Source organism: Haliaeetus albicilla, chromosome 24 (assembly GCF_947461875.1).
Source record: "Haliaeetus albicilla chromosome 24, bHalAlb1.1, whole genome shotgun sequence".
In the NCBI taxonomy this organism is placed as follows: domain Eukaryota; kingdom Metazoa; phylum Chordata; class Aves; order Accipitriformes; family Accipitridae; genus Haliaeetus; species Haliaeetus albicilla.
The window spans coordinates 18,004,425-18,019,801 of record NC_091506.1 but is presented as its reverse complement, the minus strand read 5'-3'; the positions used below and the strand labels follow the sequence as shown (position 1 = coordinate 18,019,801).

At 43.0% G+C, this 15,377-nt stretch overlaps 1 protein-coding gene across 2 annotated transcripts in view; it reads right to left on the bottom strand.

Annotated features, from left to right (window-relative positions):
* The window catches only part of STAB1 (stabilin 1), a 63,835-nt gene extending 48,726 nt beyond the window's left edge, over positions 1–15,109 (bottom strand). The window contains exons 1-10 of one of the 2 annotated variants that reach the window (XM_069812418.1): positions 14,630–15,109; positions 13,399–13,534; positions 7,496–7,632; positions 5,887–6,002; positions 4,599–4,684; positions 3,450–3,519; positions 2,444–2,539; positions 1,876–1,992; positions 934–1,130; positions 588–721 (exon numbers count right to left, since the gene is read on the bottom strand). In XM_069812418.1, coding sequence (XP_069668519.1) covers positions 588–721; positions 934–1,130; positions 1,876–1,992; positions 2,444–2,539; positions 3,450–3,519; positions 4,599–4,684; positions 5,887–6,002; positions 7,496–7,632; positions 13,399–13,479 — 1,034 coding nt within the window. In that variant the 5' untranslated portion in view covers positions 13,480–13,534; positions 14,630–15,109. Of the gene's footprint in view, positions 1–587; positions 722–933; positions 1,131–1,875; positions 1,993–2,443; positions 2,540–3,449; positions 3,520–4,598; positions 4,685–5,886; positions 6,003–7,495; positions 7,633–13,398; positions 13,535–14,629 lie in introns of those variants that run through there. The other variant, XM_069812419.1, reaches the window with a different exon arrangement.
* Positions 15,110–15,377: the final 268 nt, after the last annotated feature.

Genomic DNA, 15,377 nt, shown 5'->3' with positions numbered 1-15,377 from the left:
TTCTCAGTGAAGCTTTCTCTGGTGTTTGGGAGGCCATTATGCAAAAATAATCCTAGATCTGGCAATATTTCCCATCTAAGAGGTATCAACTTCTAGGTGTTCTGCTCCAGAGGACTAAATAAGGTCTGATGTTTCTTCCGTCAACTTCCCCCTTCCCTGTCAATCTGCAACTCTAATTTATTTCTTGCTTACAGGCCTGAGTGGGAGGATAGCCAAAGACTTAACCCTCAGAATCAAATGTGGGCAAATGGGAACAAACAAGTCACACATCTCCCTTTTAATGATTGATTATTGACTGATAATACCCTACTACCACCACCAGCTTGGGGAGCTGCATCTCCAGTTCACAGGACTCTGCTGACCCAGATTTAAAGCATCTTGTGACCCATATGCCAAAATTTACAATGACTGATGTAAAACTGTTTACTTTCAATGGGCTTGTTACAAACAGGATCTTCTCAAAAGGTGACTCTGGCCCATTCTCCTCAGTTAGCTCTAAGTTTCTTCAAAATTCAGCTCATCCAAACTCAGTTTCCATTCTAGCTGCAGAATAAGCTTCTTTAATAACAACCTTTAAACTGGCTTACCTAGGATTCCCCTGAGAATTAATTTCACACGTGGAAGTCAAGTCACAAAAATACTGCCGGCAATCATTGGGAAATACAGAACACTCGGATGAAGGAGTTCTCCTACTCATCCCAGGCTTGCAAACACAAGATGCCTAAGAGAAGGCAACACAGTGATTATAGAGTTGCATTCATCATCTTTTACCCAACAAGTCACCCTACAAAAGAGCTGTCTGGTTTCCCTTTGCAAAATCTAAGGTGAGAAGAACAGATTTGACCAGCATGATGGTGAGCTCATTCAGAGAACTTCTCACCTGGCCATTCTTCAGACCCTTACAGGTTGCTGACGTGCTGTTACTGCCCTTACCTCTCCTGGACGTCTGTAAACACAAATGGTAGAGTTTTCTGGGCAGCCTCCATTGCTGTCAACACAAGGGTTTATGGGCTGGCAAATCTTCCCATCTCCTTGAAATCCATCTTTGCAGGTACATTGATACTTTCGTGGTCCAAGAACCTTACATACAGCGAAGGGGGAGCATGGAGAAGCAGCACAAGGATCCAGAGCTGCAATTAAAGAGATGAGAGGTGAGAGTAACCAAATTTCTGTTTTCAAAACAGCACTTACTGCAGCACAGTAGAATGCAAAAGGCCTGGAAAGAACAGGGTATAAGGAATTTATACTATTAAACTTCTAAAATTTCCCAGGAAAACAGAATGATTTCAGACAGCAGGTGTTTTGGGTTTTTAATCTGAGGAATTTGGATGACACATTCTTTATGTTACTTCAGTAACAGAAGTGTGAATGACAGAGGATGCTTGGATTTACTTCCAAATTTCCATCATCTGAGGATGTATGAAACTGCAGTTTGGTCAGCAAAAACTGCAAAAAGCCAGTGAAAATAGAGCTATCCATAGCTAGCTAATCACATGCATTTTATTGACTTTCTTTTAACAAAACAAATTCACAAACTTAAATTTGAAATCAGTGAAGAAATCCTCCAGTTACAAGCCTTATTATTTAAACTGGTATAGACTCACCAATATCCCATTGTCATGGTTATTCAGTACATACTTATAGCGAGTGCTGGATGGAACCTGCCACTCTAATTCATTTCTTGCTTTCAGGACCAAGTGAGAAGAGAGCCAAAAACTTAGCCCTTAATCTTAAAGGGATTCCTAAAAACAGGTTCTTAATCCTCCTCAGTGAAGTAGGCATTGTATTCACAATATTCAAATTCATCCAGAGATACCAGTGCAATAAGATTTTTCCAAACAGGGGTCCATTTAGGGTTACAGAGAAGTTTCTCACCTTGGCAAGTGTTCCCACTTTTTCTGTAGCCCAGCTTGCAGTCGCACATTGCTGTCCCATCCCTTACCACACATTCACTGTTGGCCTCGCATGTCACGCCTTTGCAAAGGGGAAGTTCTGGAATCACACAGCAAAGAGAGTTTCCCTTTGAGCATGCAGGGTACTGCTGGAAGATAAAACTTACCTTACAAAATATTTGGAAATGAAGGCAAATGTGGTTTCCATCCCCAAGCTGCACAAAAGCCAGGGAATATAAGTAGTGCAGACAGCTCTAAATTACCAGCAGCCTACAGGTAGTCAGGTCCCACAAGGCTTAGAGAGAAGAAAGGATCTATCTGGTTTCCAGAGAAAGAACAGAGGCACAAAGAGATGGTACATCTCAGCCACTATCACAGAGTGGGGAACAGACCCCATCTTTTCCCTCTGTCTAGATCTCCAGTGCTCAGATCATCTTCCCTCTACATTCCCAAGCTATTAATTTACCCCCAGCTCCTTTCAGGACACATGCATGCAAGCCCATGTCATAGTTTACCTCTAACAGCCCCTCTGCAGCTACCAATGTATTTACCTTGGTCGCACCTGGGGCCAGTGTAGCCTCCATAGCACGTGCAGCTTCCATTCCCAGCGACGCCACTGTTGCATTCCCCGTGCACACAGTCACACACTGCAAGGAAAGTCCAGACAAACCTGACCTTCAGCTACAAGGCAGCGCACAGGGCTTCAGGCATACATTGGCCAACTGCCCTGGGACGTGGCACCCTGATTTCCCACCAATAATCCACGGCAAACATAGCTCCTTTCAAAAATAAGGCCATGCCAGTCAGAGCTTACAGAGGGCAAACTGCATGTCCTGGGGTCAAGAAGACAAAGTGCAGCCCTGCAAGAGCAATGCCAAATGCAAGATCTAGACCAGCTTTTCAGGCACGTGTTTTAACTTCCCACTCCTCTAAGTCACCTGCAGCCAATGTGGAAAGAGGCAGTGTTATGAGAGCCTAACACATCTGTGATCCCAGCATCAATGTCATTGTGTAAGCACAACCACCGAGATCACACCTATCTCGCCTGCATGGATACAAGGGAACCAGGGGCTGGGCAAAAAGGGCACCTTGAACAGCCAGGCTGCGCTGGTCATAAATCACCTCCAAAAATGCCATACATGAGAAGAAGCACTGTGTATTTTAATTTTGTAGGGAAGGCAACAAGGAAGAAGCTGGGAGACAAGTGGAGCAGTTACAGGAGTCTAGAAAACAGTCATGAAGTGAGTGGGGGTCCCTTCAGGGATGTAGGTAAGAGTATGGCTAAAAAGAGAGAGGAAACTGGGATAGGCCTGGTAAGGGGACAGAGAGATTTACAATAGGAAAAATGGACTGATTTGAGTGAAAGACTGAGAATCATTTGTCTAATGGGACAGTGGAAAAGGGCACAAAGACAAAATGCCAAGACACCTGCTATTGAACACTGCCAGCTGGCACCTCCTCCTCCTCTCCAGCATCCTTCCTCACTCAACCTCCCCTTCCTCTTTCCTTGCTCTCAGTTATTTTTGTGGAGGTTTCACCTGAATTACTCATCCTTACCTGACTGACAGTCTGGGCCAAAACGATTTTCACCTCGACAATTCTGGCAGGCAAAACCACCGTATTGCTCCTAGAAGGGCCCCAAAATGTCCCAGACGTTATTTTTCTGTATTATTGCATTGTTCCACACATTGTTATAGTTCAAAGTCTCTCCCCATTTCTGATTTCTGTGACAGCTGAAGCAATACATCGAAGAAAACTGATCTGTCCAGTGCTGTAGTAGTATTAACCAGCCCCCATGGCAAAGAAGATCACAGTGTAAGCTGACACACAAAGGGCATGCAAAATGCCAGCAAAACTCTGGTGGGCATTGAGGAAACAATGTCCTGATCACAGACAGACAGGAATGTACCAGCTGGCTTCTGATATCTCTCTGAAAAAGGAATCTGGAATTCACTAATGCCAATAGGACTTTTCACATTGATTTTACAGGGCTTAGGCACCTTCAGCATATATTTTAATTGATATAAGGTAACTTTGAGTTAAATCCAAAACCCACTTTTCTCAAAGAAGGTCCCAATAAGTAGTGTTTTAGCTCACAATGCTGTTAATTAAGGAAGTGGTAAAAACGTGCAGTTCATAAGAGAAAGTTTCAAGTCTGACACTGACCCATTAAGCTAAAAATTTTAGAAACATTGCTCTGTACCATTCAAATGTGCAGGAATTGTTTATGCTTTTGCTGTACTAAGTCTGGAGCTGTAAAAAAAACAATAAACACCTGTCCTAAATTCTCTTTCTATTCTCTCCTGCTTTTCCTGAGAGAGGGAGGATCTGCCTGCCAAGGTGCAGGACCAGTTCACTGGGGAAGTGTATCATCCAAGCCTGGAAAAGGTGCAGCTCATTAAGAGCCAAGTATCTCAGGGCTTCTTGCAGCCACAGACAGACACTGATCATTTCAACTGATCAGAGTGTTAAATTAATGCAATTCTTTCTTAATTTCTCCCTAGAGATCCTTCACCAACAGTGTCTTAGTGCTACTGCAGACCACACCAACCCTCCAGGAAAACCATAGACACTGATACTGGAATGAAGAAAGCTGCTAATGACCTTCCAGGCAGAAGGGTAGCCTTCATCCAAAGCATCTGCACAGATGCTATACAACTCCCTCTGACAAAAGCACATCACCCTCAGAATAAATCATGCACTGACCTTGCAGATGCAGGTCCCGTTTTGCTGCATACCATCCAAGCATGACCCATGGCCATTGCAGGGATTTTGAAAGCCACCCGGACACTCTAGCAGGCAAAGAGACAGGCCAGACAAGATTAGATTGAACAACCAGCACTGTATCCCCCTTTCCATCTCCTTTTCCCCCAGGCATTCCAGTTGTGCAAAAGCAACAGCCTCTTCCCGAGCAAAGTCCCTGCCTGCTTATCCAATACACCTAACACTGGCCCAGAGCTGGTGAATATGGCCAGGAGTGGCACCAAGGAGCAATTTGGCTGCTAGCTAAGAAAAGCCTTTTATTGAAAGCCTAAGGAAAAGTCCCAATGGCCCATAACTCACTAAATTTCAGCAAAGGCACTGAAACATGTTTTAAGATTGAGCCACTGCTGCTAGCATCAGCAAGAGGTGGTATCAAACACCTGAGGGCAGTTCTGCAACTCAGGACAGACAGGAGCCTGCTTTGCAAAGATGCTGAGCATTTTCAGCTCTCCCTGACTTCATGAAGAGCTTGGAAGTGTGCTCAGAAAAACATGGTCCACGCCTCTTTGGAGTGGGGTACTTCCAAATTCTGGGGACTATTTCTGATAATTTTAGGCATGTGATTCCTCAGACGAAGCCAGTTGCTTATTCAAACCACTTTGTGTGAGAACAGGCTCAAGCACTCAAACAATCTCCCATTTTCTGCAGGACTGGAAAGTGTCCTTCCATATTTCAGCAATCAATCATATGAGAAGTGTTTAGCTTGGTAGGTCTTGCTTTTGGATTTCTGAGACAAGACAAAACAAATTCTCATTACTTGGCTAAAACTGAGTAGGAGCTTTGGGATGGTTACTTTCACCTTGGGTTGGAATTGCTAAGTATTTTCTGTGGCTGAACGGCTGCCTAATTCCAGACTACACAGAAGCACACGTGGCACACACACTGCAGACTAGAGGGACGTCAGAAAGAAATATCTTCCTCTTCCTTTGGAAACTTTTTTAAAGAGGAACAAAAACATCCCTTTCCAAAAGCTTATTTTTAAAGAAGAGACAAAAGGAAGTTCCACCAAAGGAGGTTATGTTATGTGTTAAATGTAAGAGGATTCAGCTCATTTGAAGCAAAGAGATTCCTTCCCCATTATATTCTGAACCTCCCAGAGATAACAGAGATCTTGTGAGTATTTGAGGAATAATGAAAATTAATCACCTCAATGCAGATTTAATGCTTCCTTTTAAAACTGGTTTGACTTACTCAACAGCTAGAGAGCGTCGTAAAAAGATGAAAAACTTACCATAGCACTCCGTACCCCAGAATCCTGGACAGCACTTTTTCTCTTCAATTTCCTTCTTACATATGTGATGGCATCCTGGCTGGGAAAGTGTATTTTCTCCTAACTTGACAGTGTATCTTAAAAAGAACAATCCAAAATTCATGATTGCAACACAAACATACCAAACGCCTGTTAGAGGGTTTCTAAGCAATCACATTGCAGTGCACTGAACTCTGAATGGAAGAAGGGCACTCATTCCCTCTGCCATACATGCACACAAGAGTTTGCACTTGAGTTATGTCTTCTCTAAGGATGCCCATTGATTTGAGCCTCAAAGATCGGTTACAAGAAATCTGCCAGGGACTGGACATGAGACAGGACCTTGGGCAGCCTGAGGGCATCAGGACAGAAACCTTGGATGCTGGAAGGTTAGAAAGCACAGAAACTAAGTTAGGATCTCCAGGGTGACTTAACATTTGACTTCACACCTAAAATGACCTTGAAAGAACAAAATCTCCTTGCAGGACTTGTCCCTTTCTGTCTTGCACTAAAGATTCCAGATTGGGATGCTGGAAATTTGGATTTAATAGCTGTGTTACTCACAGGTTCTCCATCCAATCTTGGACAAACCTCTTAAAACCCCAAGAGAAGCATCTTCTTTTCAACCGTTCATCCATCACCTCTACATACAGGGTAAGCCCTTGGTGGCAGTGTCTCTTGTTCCGCACGTATGCAGTACAGAACTATACCTGGGTCTGTCCAACAACCATGATGAGAGCAGATAACACTCAGAAAAGCTGCATACACTCACATTATTCTTACGCTTCATTTTATTTTTGGCACAACATCCTTCCCAAAAGGAACTTGGAAATTGTCTCAATAGCACTGCTGCTTTGGCTTCAATCTGAGTCCTATGCATGTCTGTGCAAAAACTGCTATAAACTGCAAAACTGCTACAGCTATTTTTAAAGTATTTCGACAGAATAGTGAATCACAGAAAACAGTAGACAATGGAGCTATATTTTAACAGTTAACATTCACTACTGAATAGATACACAAACAATGATCTATAGTGTTTCATTTTTTAAAAACTTCCTGGTAAATTCAGTTTTCCTTCACTCTTTTCCTATTAGAGCCAAGCTCAACAGAATAAGAACAAGGAACACATGAACAAGCAATTGTCATAAAGCGAACTAGGAAGGTAAAAAGTTCAGAGGATTATTGCTGGAAGCTGGGAGGATATACAAGGGGAACTATCATTATATTATTTTCCTAATAATCCACTACGGAATTCTGAGTCTGGATTAGGTTTCTATGCTAGACAGACCTGTGTTAAGTTGCTGTATCAGGATTAGCAAACTCAGGTTGTTTAGGGCAAGTTAGAGGTAATTAGCATGTAATTTGTTCTGTGGATATACAACCTTATGCCCAGCAAAAAGTCCATGGGATTTGCAAGGAGACAAAAGCAACAACAATAGGGGCCATAAATCCATTTTTATACATCTAAACCCAAAATTCCTTGGAGCTTTAGAGCTCAAAAAACATATGTGTTCTCCTGAAAGCATACGCACTACTCCTTGCATAGCAGAGCTGCACCAACACCTTAACATGGTTAAGAAATAGGCCTTACCTGCAGTTCTTCACTCCTAATCCTTGGGTGGTCTTTAACCAGCCTTTTGGACACACCATTTTAGGTGCTGCGGCACAAGCAGTACATGCTGTATTCATGGTAAACATCGTCTTGATATTGCATCGCATGGATTTTAACTTAAAAAAGAAAAAACAGAATGGAAATAAGCCCAAAATTAAATTGTTACCCTAGCCACTCATCTTGCCAACCTTTAATATCTTTATCAACATTGCACCATTCTTTAGATACCACTGGGAAGGGCAGTCACCAGTGCAGCTGCTGGGAGGTCCACCACACACTCATATGGGCTAAACTATCATGTCGTGCTGCTGTATGCTACTCCGCTTGGATCTCAGCTAGAAGGCAATAGGGCACATCACAGCTATCTTATCTTTCCCCTACACCTCACAGCAAAAATTCTAACCATTTCTAAAATAAATGAACAGTGCACAGTTATGATTAAGCTGATCTTTTATAAACATGTGGTAGTGGTATGTGAGAACAAGCCCTAAATTAATGCTTCTTTGCCAGAAGACACTGAATTAAAATGCAACACAGCATTTCTCTTCCATGCCATTGATGTGATCCATTTCACTAGTGGTTTCATTGCTGTTCTACAGGTCCAAAGAACCGAATGCATTAGCTCAGTCTATTTCCCAGACCCCAGGAGCTGCTCACACAAATATTTCTCATGGCAATTGTCTTCAAGAAGGTGCAGGTGGGTGGATTAAAAGGAAAGGTGCTCTGCACCAATCTGATCACCTGGATGGCCCTTGACGCTTTGACCCTAGGTGAGAAGACTTCATAAACATTGGCAAGAAGATCAGGTAGGAGACTTGGATAATTCACATGGCTGGTGATAAATTCAGCACGAGTCCTTCCACCCAACCAGAATAACTGCAGGGGTTCAGGTTTCCTCACATGGCTTTTCTGTACCCCTGTACCCAGCAATCCTGCTTCTCCAAATGAAACACAGCCAGAGCAGATGAAAACAGTACAGTCTCAGAGTGAATAATCATCATCATATGCCAACTTGTCATTAAAGCTCTTGATTTTACCCCAAAAGTGTTTCCTTGAATTTCTAAACTCCTGGAGTCAAGCAACTGCACAGAAGCCTCATTGCTCATTTTAAAAAAAAGACAATGTTTGTCACTGACGATGGCAGAGAAAAGCTGGGAGGCATGAGCTCTGTTTGCCCCAGAAGGTCACTGGCTGGGGAAAAAACACACAGCTCACCTCTACTGTGCCTCTACAGGCACTGTATTTTCTAAAAATAAAAACATTAGATCAAATTTTGGGAGGAGGCCTTGATCTGGGATTTTTTAAGCCAATCCTGAACAATGCTGTTAATGTAGCAGCTCTCCAGTGCCCAGAACTCCTTGTTTTGGATTCCCATCAGCAATCTCAGCTTTGCTTCCTCTGAACTGAAGCCCAAATGCATACATTTGCCTCAAGGCAAGGGAGGAAACCCATGGCTTCCCATCAGTTATCAACAGTTCAGGAAGGCCCTCCCAGATGGTAGCCAGCAGACCCTGTCAGGAAAACCTCCTGAGAGATAACCCTCAAGTCCCAGGTCCACAGGGACATCGCCCTGGAATGGTTTCCTGACTCACACCCACGTTCCCCCTGCCTGGAGTTGTTGAGCTTTCTCTCACCTTCATGGATCCATTTTCTGCAGCCACACATGCAAAACTGCTGCCCAATGAAGAAAGTGATTTCTGTGTCTGTTGTTGCCCTTCACATGGATATTAATTTCTAGTTGTGCAGCTAGGGCTTTCTTTACCATACAGTAGCCTCCACTTCCTTTGGTGGCAGAATCCCCACCAAAGGAACCTGTTATGTCAAGGACTCCTTTGCATTATCAACAGCTCAAAACCAATCCGAGACCCACCAAATCCACCTATCCGTGTCCTGTGAGCACCAGCTTTACTGATTTTATCCAGCAGGACAGAGACCAGCTTTGCTGTTCCTTATGTTTCCACCCCATTGGCACACAGTGCAGCCGGAGGAGATTTCCCCTTTTTCAAAACAGAAAGACAGTCAATATGGATGAATAAACGAGGTGCTACCTCCAGAGTACTCTGTCTCAAAAGATCAGCAGTGCCATTGATGGGGTAGGGAAGAAGTCCATCCAACCAACTGATTCAAGTACAAATTAGGACTCCAGGTTAAAGCTGGGCTTTTGAAAGGAGCCAGTTGAAGCCAGGCACACGGTTCTGACAGAATGGTACATCTCCTGCCTTTCTAGTCTCATCAAATCCCAGCTTTAACCTTCCCTGAGACAATGCTTCAGAAAGAGGAATGGGAAGATGGCCAAGGAAGAAACACAGAGGTGGACATCTTCCCATGAGTTATGATGTTAATGTTGTCAGAATTACCCCACAAACCTTTATCAGGTGTCTGAGGCACCCCATCTGTATGAAAAAGACCACACAAACAATAGAGCACAAACCACTAAATTAAAACTCTCCAATCTTCTATTTCATCTTTACTTCCAGACATCAGGAGTTAGCTGTCAGACACAGCTGAGCCATTAAATGTGTTCTCTGTCATGGTGGTGGAGGAAGACACCATTATTCACACATTGTTCCATTTTCCTTCTCTTTCCTTCACCAATGTGGCTCCATTTCTAAATGGAGAGGGACACTGGGAGAGGAGAAGGGCTGTTACTCCTCCCTGTTGGCATCTTTAATTACTTGCAGGACTCTAAGACAAGACATTTATTGTAGAATTCCCCCTACCCTTCCTTCCTGGGACACTTCATGAACTTTAGGCAGCTTTCCAGTAAGATCTTCCGCTTTTTACAAGGAAATACGCTTGTGTCAGCAGCAACAGGCAGGAGGAAAGAGGAAGAAAACAGCTGTGTGGAAAATAATAAAAAAAAAAATTTCCCTTCTTATTTGAGTGACAGAACTGATGAAGCAGTCATTTTCTGGAGTGTTTTGCTTCTTAGGAAAGCAGAAGAGGGAATCAAGGGACATAAATGCAACAGTTTGGATACTTAGATTTTGGAGAGGATGAAAGACAGGAGTTTGAGTCAGAGGTGGCTCCTGGGGCACAGCCTCATGGAAAACAATGATGCAGTGCTCCCTTGGGCTCATCTGTGACCGCTGTTTCTACATTTGAAGACACTGGAGAGGAAGCAGCAAGAGGGAATATCTGTCCCTGTGATGCAGCAATGCTGCCTGGTGGGCTGAGAGTCAGTGAGGTGCATGGTGGCTATGCCAGCGAAAAGGGATGAAAAGAGTCACCGTTCCGATCAGGTGATGTCGTGAGCCTGGACTGTATCACACTTTGGGTACAAAACAACAGAAAAGGAAGACTGGTGCTCTCAAACAGCTCCAAACTTAAAGGAGGCTTTTAAAGGAGAAGACTTCTAGCTGTAGTTGAAAGAAGTTACGAGCCAGGGTGCCTCTGTCCACACTGAGCTCTATCTTGCCGGGGCTGGACTGTGCTCCCTCCCTGTGCTCAAACACATGCATGTGCATGAGCAGCCACTGCCCTCTGTGCTAAGCTGAGATATATCTGACCTTCTGGATGCTGCAGTGTTTCCTTCCCTTCTCTCACTCTGACACAGATGTCCCTTACTTCTCAAGTGCTCACGTTTCTCTTATTCCATCTCAAAAGAATAAGCTGGGAAGGGTTTTTTAAGGGCTATTTTAATTCCCCTCATTTCGCCCTTTATGTTTTCCTTCCAAACCGTAACACAAATCCTTCTGCATGGCAAAATCTCAAGGAAGAAAGAAAAACACATTTGGACGTCAGTGTTCGGCTCCAACAATCCTGGGAGCCAGTTCTGGAAACAGCCATTATCTAATGAATCACCAAGTTTCCAGTGCATTTGCCCTTTACAAAACAGAACTGTAGACACATGCTTGAGTCATTATAGTGATGCACCTCCCCAAGAACTTCTCAATAACACTTTAGCTGAACAGACCAGTGGCTCCTGGACACACAAACCCTTTGCCTTTGTCCAAGGAAGACACTTTTCAGCACGAGGGTGAACAATCAAGCTCAGAGATCACATAAGACAAGATCTACTATTGCCCTGGGTGTTCCCCACCAATCTCAGCTGCAGAGAGAGCACTGGAGGCACAGGGATGCAGAGAGCACTCCCCTCATTTCCCACCTGCCTCCATTCCACCCCTAGCACAGCCTGGGACTGGCCTCCGCCCAGCAGAAAAACTTTCATGGTTCTCACATCTGCTGCATCTACCCCAGCCCATACCAAGAGGTATACAAAACCCAAATCAGGCTAACAGATATGCTGTCATATTTGAGCCATCAAATCAGAGCCCTAGGGCAACATCACTGAAAAACAGCTGGCACAAAATCTCTCTTGTCTCTTGATGGCCCCTGCAAGCCAACTGAGGCCTCTTGTGGAATCACAGCACTTCTACTGCAGTCGGATCCAGTGGCCATCCTAAACTATCAGAGAAGACTTCATCAGACCCTTGTTTTTCCTTACCTCCCATTATAACCTTCCAAATGTTTCTTCTCTTTCTCCAAAGAGGGAACCTTTTGGAGAAAAAACTCTAAAAGGGAGTTATTTTTCCTGGATTAAATAAACTGCTCCAAGGTGATTCAAAAGATTTCACTTCTCTGTGAGTGAGTGCTCATTACCTGATATTTTAATTGTTTCACACCAAGCCAGACACCTCAGTGATTATAGAAATCAACACAGTGTCTCAAGGTGAAGAGACTTAAATTTCCACTTACACCAGCTGAAGATGTGAGCCCATGCCTCTGAACACACTACTATACTGGAACCCATCTGCCCGGAACCCATGCCTCCAGACAAACAAAAAAACATCAGCAGAGACACTTCTTCATGTTTGTGCTCAAGTCACCTTAGTGATCATACAAGCCTAAAGGTTCATGAGGTTCTTACCTTACTTGTATGCTTATTAGTCATTTATAGCCCTTTTATGAAAGGGTCTATACAAGAGCTTCCACTCCAAGTTCTGACACTGAAGCATCTTTTCAGTGCTCTGGCTTTTTCTAAATTAAGTCTTTCAGACTCACACGCACCTTCCTTAGCACAGGTCTGTCCACTCCCCACAAGGCCCCTCTTTGTCATTCAAGACAAGACAACCCTTCTATAGCTCCGATCCCCAGGGAATAAGATTTCCAAACGCCCCACACAACTTCTGACTTCGTAGGCCAGTTCATTCCTCCAACAGCAGGACACAAGAAGGGCGATGGCAGAAGACAATATAGTACGAATTAGTGTGAATTCTAGCCTGCAGAAAATGGGATGCCTCACCATGGAGCCTAGAGAATAGATCTACAAAGGCATCATACATTCTTCTAGATGCTGCTGCTAAACACAAGAATGGAGATAAAGGAATCAACAGAAAATCAACAAAATTGAAACAAAATCAAAACAAACCGGAAATTATTCCACACTCCTCATTGGGGAGCTGCTGGGAAATGTACTTGAAACAAAAGTATCTACCCTGTTGCAAAGCAACAATTTGAAGAGATTTTTAATTATTTTTTTTTTTATAAAATTCTCCTAGGAAACTTATGGACCTGTCCTGCCAGATGCTAAGCTCCCATCACACGTATTGAAAATAGCGGAAGACAAAGATGCTGAGTATATTCCTTTCATATTGTTACTTTTGCATTGAGTGCAGAACATAAATACAAATTTAATCTGATCTAAAACTCAAGCAGCTCCCTTCAACTCTATTTTTAGTTCCTCAGTTTAGATGACACACATACCCGTACATAAGCAGAGAAGATACCTTACAGTCCTAAAGTTTAATTATGGATGTTATTCTGCAGCTAACTAAATGTAAATAAAAAAGCAGTTTTGGGGAGGACTATTTCATAACACACAACTATCCAAATATGAAGAACTGTTCAATGAACATTTAAACAAAGACTCACAGACTTACCTTCTGACTCTGGCAGTCAGCTGTAGGAGTGAAGCATGCTGCTAAGAAGAAAAACAGCAACCCAGGAGGATGCATTTTCATGCTTTTACAGGCAGGACCCTTTCCACAAAAGGGGTGGCGATAGAGGCTGCAATTTCTGTAAGATAAGACCGCCTACTAAGAATCAGATCCAAGACAAACCAGAGGTTAAAAGTAAACAGGGACAGAGCATTTTTGCACTGTGCTTTTTGGCTGCAAAACCGTCAGAAGTGGATCTGCTGCTTCTAGTGTTACATCTGAATCAGTACCACCTTTTTCTTTCTTTCTATTCCTTTTTTAAATGCACAAGCAGAACTCCTTAGTAAAAGGTTTACTCAAAACAGGAACATCTACGGATTTCCTCTTACATATCAGTTCAAAACAGAAGGAAGGAAATCCTTAGTTTTCAACTAATTGGAATGAAAAGAGATTAACTGTATACTTAACTGAAGGCAAATCCAATGGGCAAATTTAAATACCATGAATTCATGAAGGGTAAGTTAACTTCCTTTTACCACTGATGTTAATATGTCCACAACACCTCAAACAGAAGGTAGACTAGACCATTGCCTATCCCAAAGTATGCATGAACAAAACAACGCAAGTGACATGCTGTGTTTCAGAGCAATAATGTAAGCACATCCTATCAATCAATCAAGCACTCTGGGTAGGCTTTGATAATTATTTTAAATATTTGAGTTTCTCAGCAAGAAAAGCATCACATTTTGCAGGTGCTATGGCAGCAATGGCAAAATACATCATTTTCCAAACACTCTGCTGACAGCTTGATGAATCCAAGGAGCACTTCCATAGCACTGAGAATAAGAAAGTCCCAACATGGGATTAAAAAAAAAAACATGCTAGCCTGAGGTATGGTCTACAATTTATTTTCTCCTTTTGAACATTACAAACAACCAAGAATTGATTATCAACAGATTTTACATGGACTTTGTCTCCCTGTGCTGCCAAGAGAACCCACTGTACTGAACAGTCCAAGGACTGCTTCTGTTAGTAACAAATCCTACTGAGCAATGAGGGATCTTTTAATTTTTGAGCCATTAATAGTACGTAAAGGTGCCTAAATGAAGCCAGGATAGGAAGCTATTGTTGTGTTTACATAAATAATTGAGAGCATTAGTATTTTTTTGCCCCCTGCATACACGCAAAGATACACATGCTAACATATAAAGTATATAAGAACTGCTGTACTTACTAGTGCCGTTAATTGTGCTTTACCTCTTCCTCCATCCTACAGAGATAGCCAGCATGATGAACAGCCAGCACTATTATATATCATGCACTAACAGGAAGCAGATAAGTCACACAACCATCCACTGCAACCCATGTGAGAAGTACCAGCCCACAGTTCAATCTGACGGCTCAGCCCACTTGTTCTGTTACAGGACAACTGCAGCCCTGGGACCATCGCTGCCCAACAGACGGCCACTCCGTCAGGGTCAGAGGGTTCACACAGCTCTGGAAACCATTTGATAACCTGCAGATCTGTGAAATGAGGCAAAAGAAAGATAGCTCAGACCAGTTCTGGTGGGATGGTAAAATCACAAATGGACAGTGGAGACGTGCAGGAGGTAGAAATAAACGGATGCCTGTAAAGTTGAAAGCAGATGACCTTTATTGCTAAAACACACACATATTTATAATCACATATTCTGCAAAGTCACTGTGCACGCGCGCAAGCATCAAATATGATTGGTTATATCAACTCTGTACACGTGCATAAACATAAGACATAATTGGTTATACCAACTCTGTACATGTGCACTCTGTACACAGGACGTAACTGGTTATACCAACTAAAACATGCGAAACTTGTCTCAGTCTAATTGGTCCAGATAAACTGCCGAATTGAGGTTCTTTGTGCCAAGTTCCCTTTATCGTGGAATGCGCACCCGTGTTCTTCTAATTGGCATCTTTCTTTTTTTGTCTTCTTGTTTATTCTG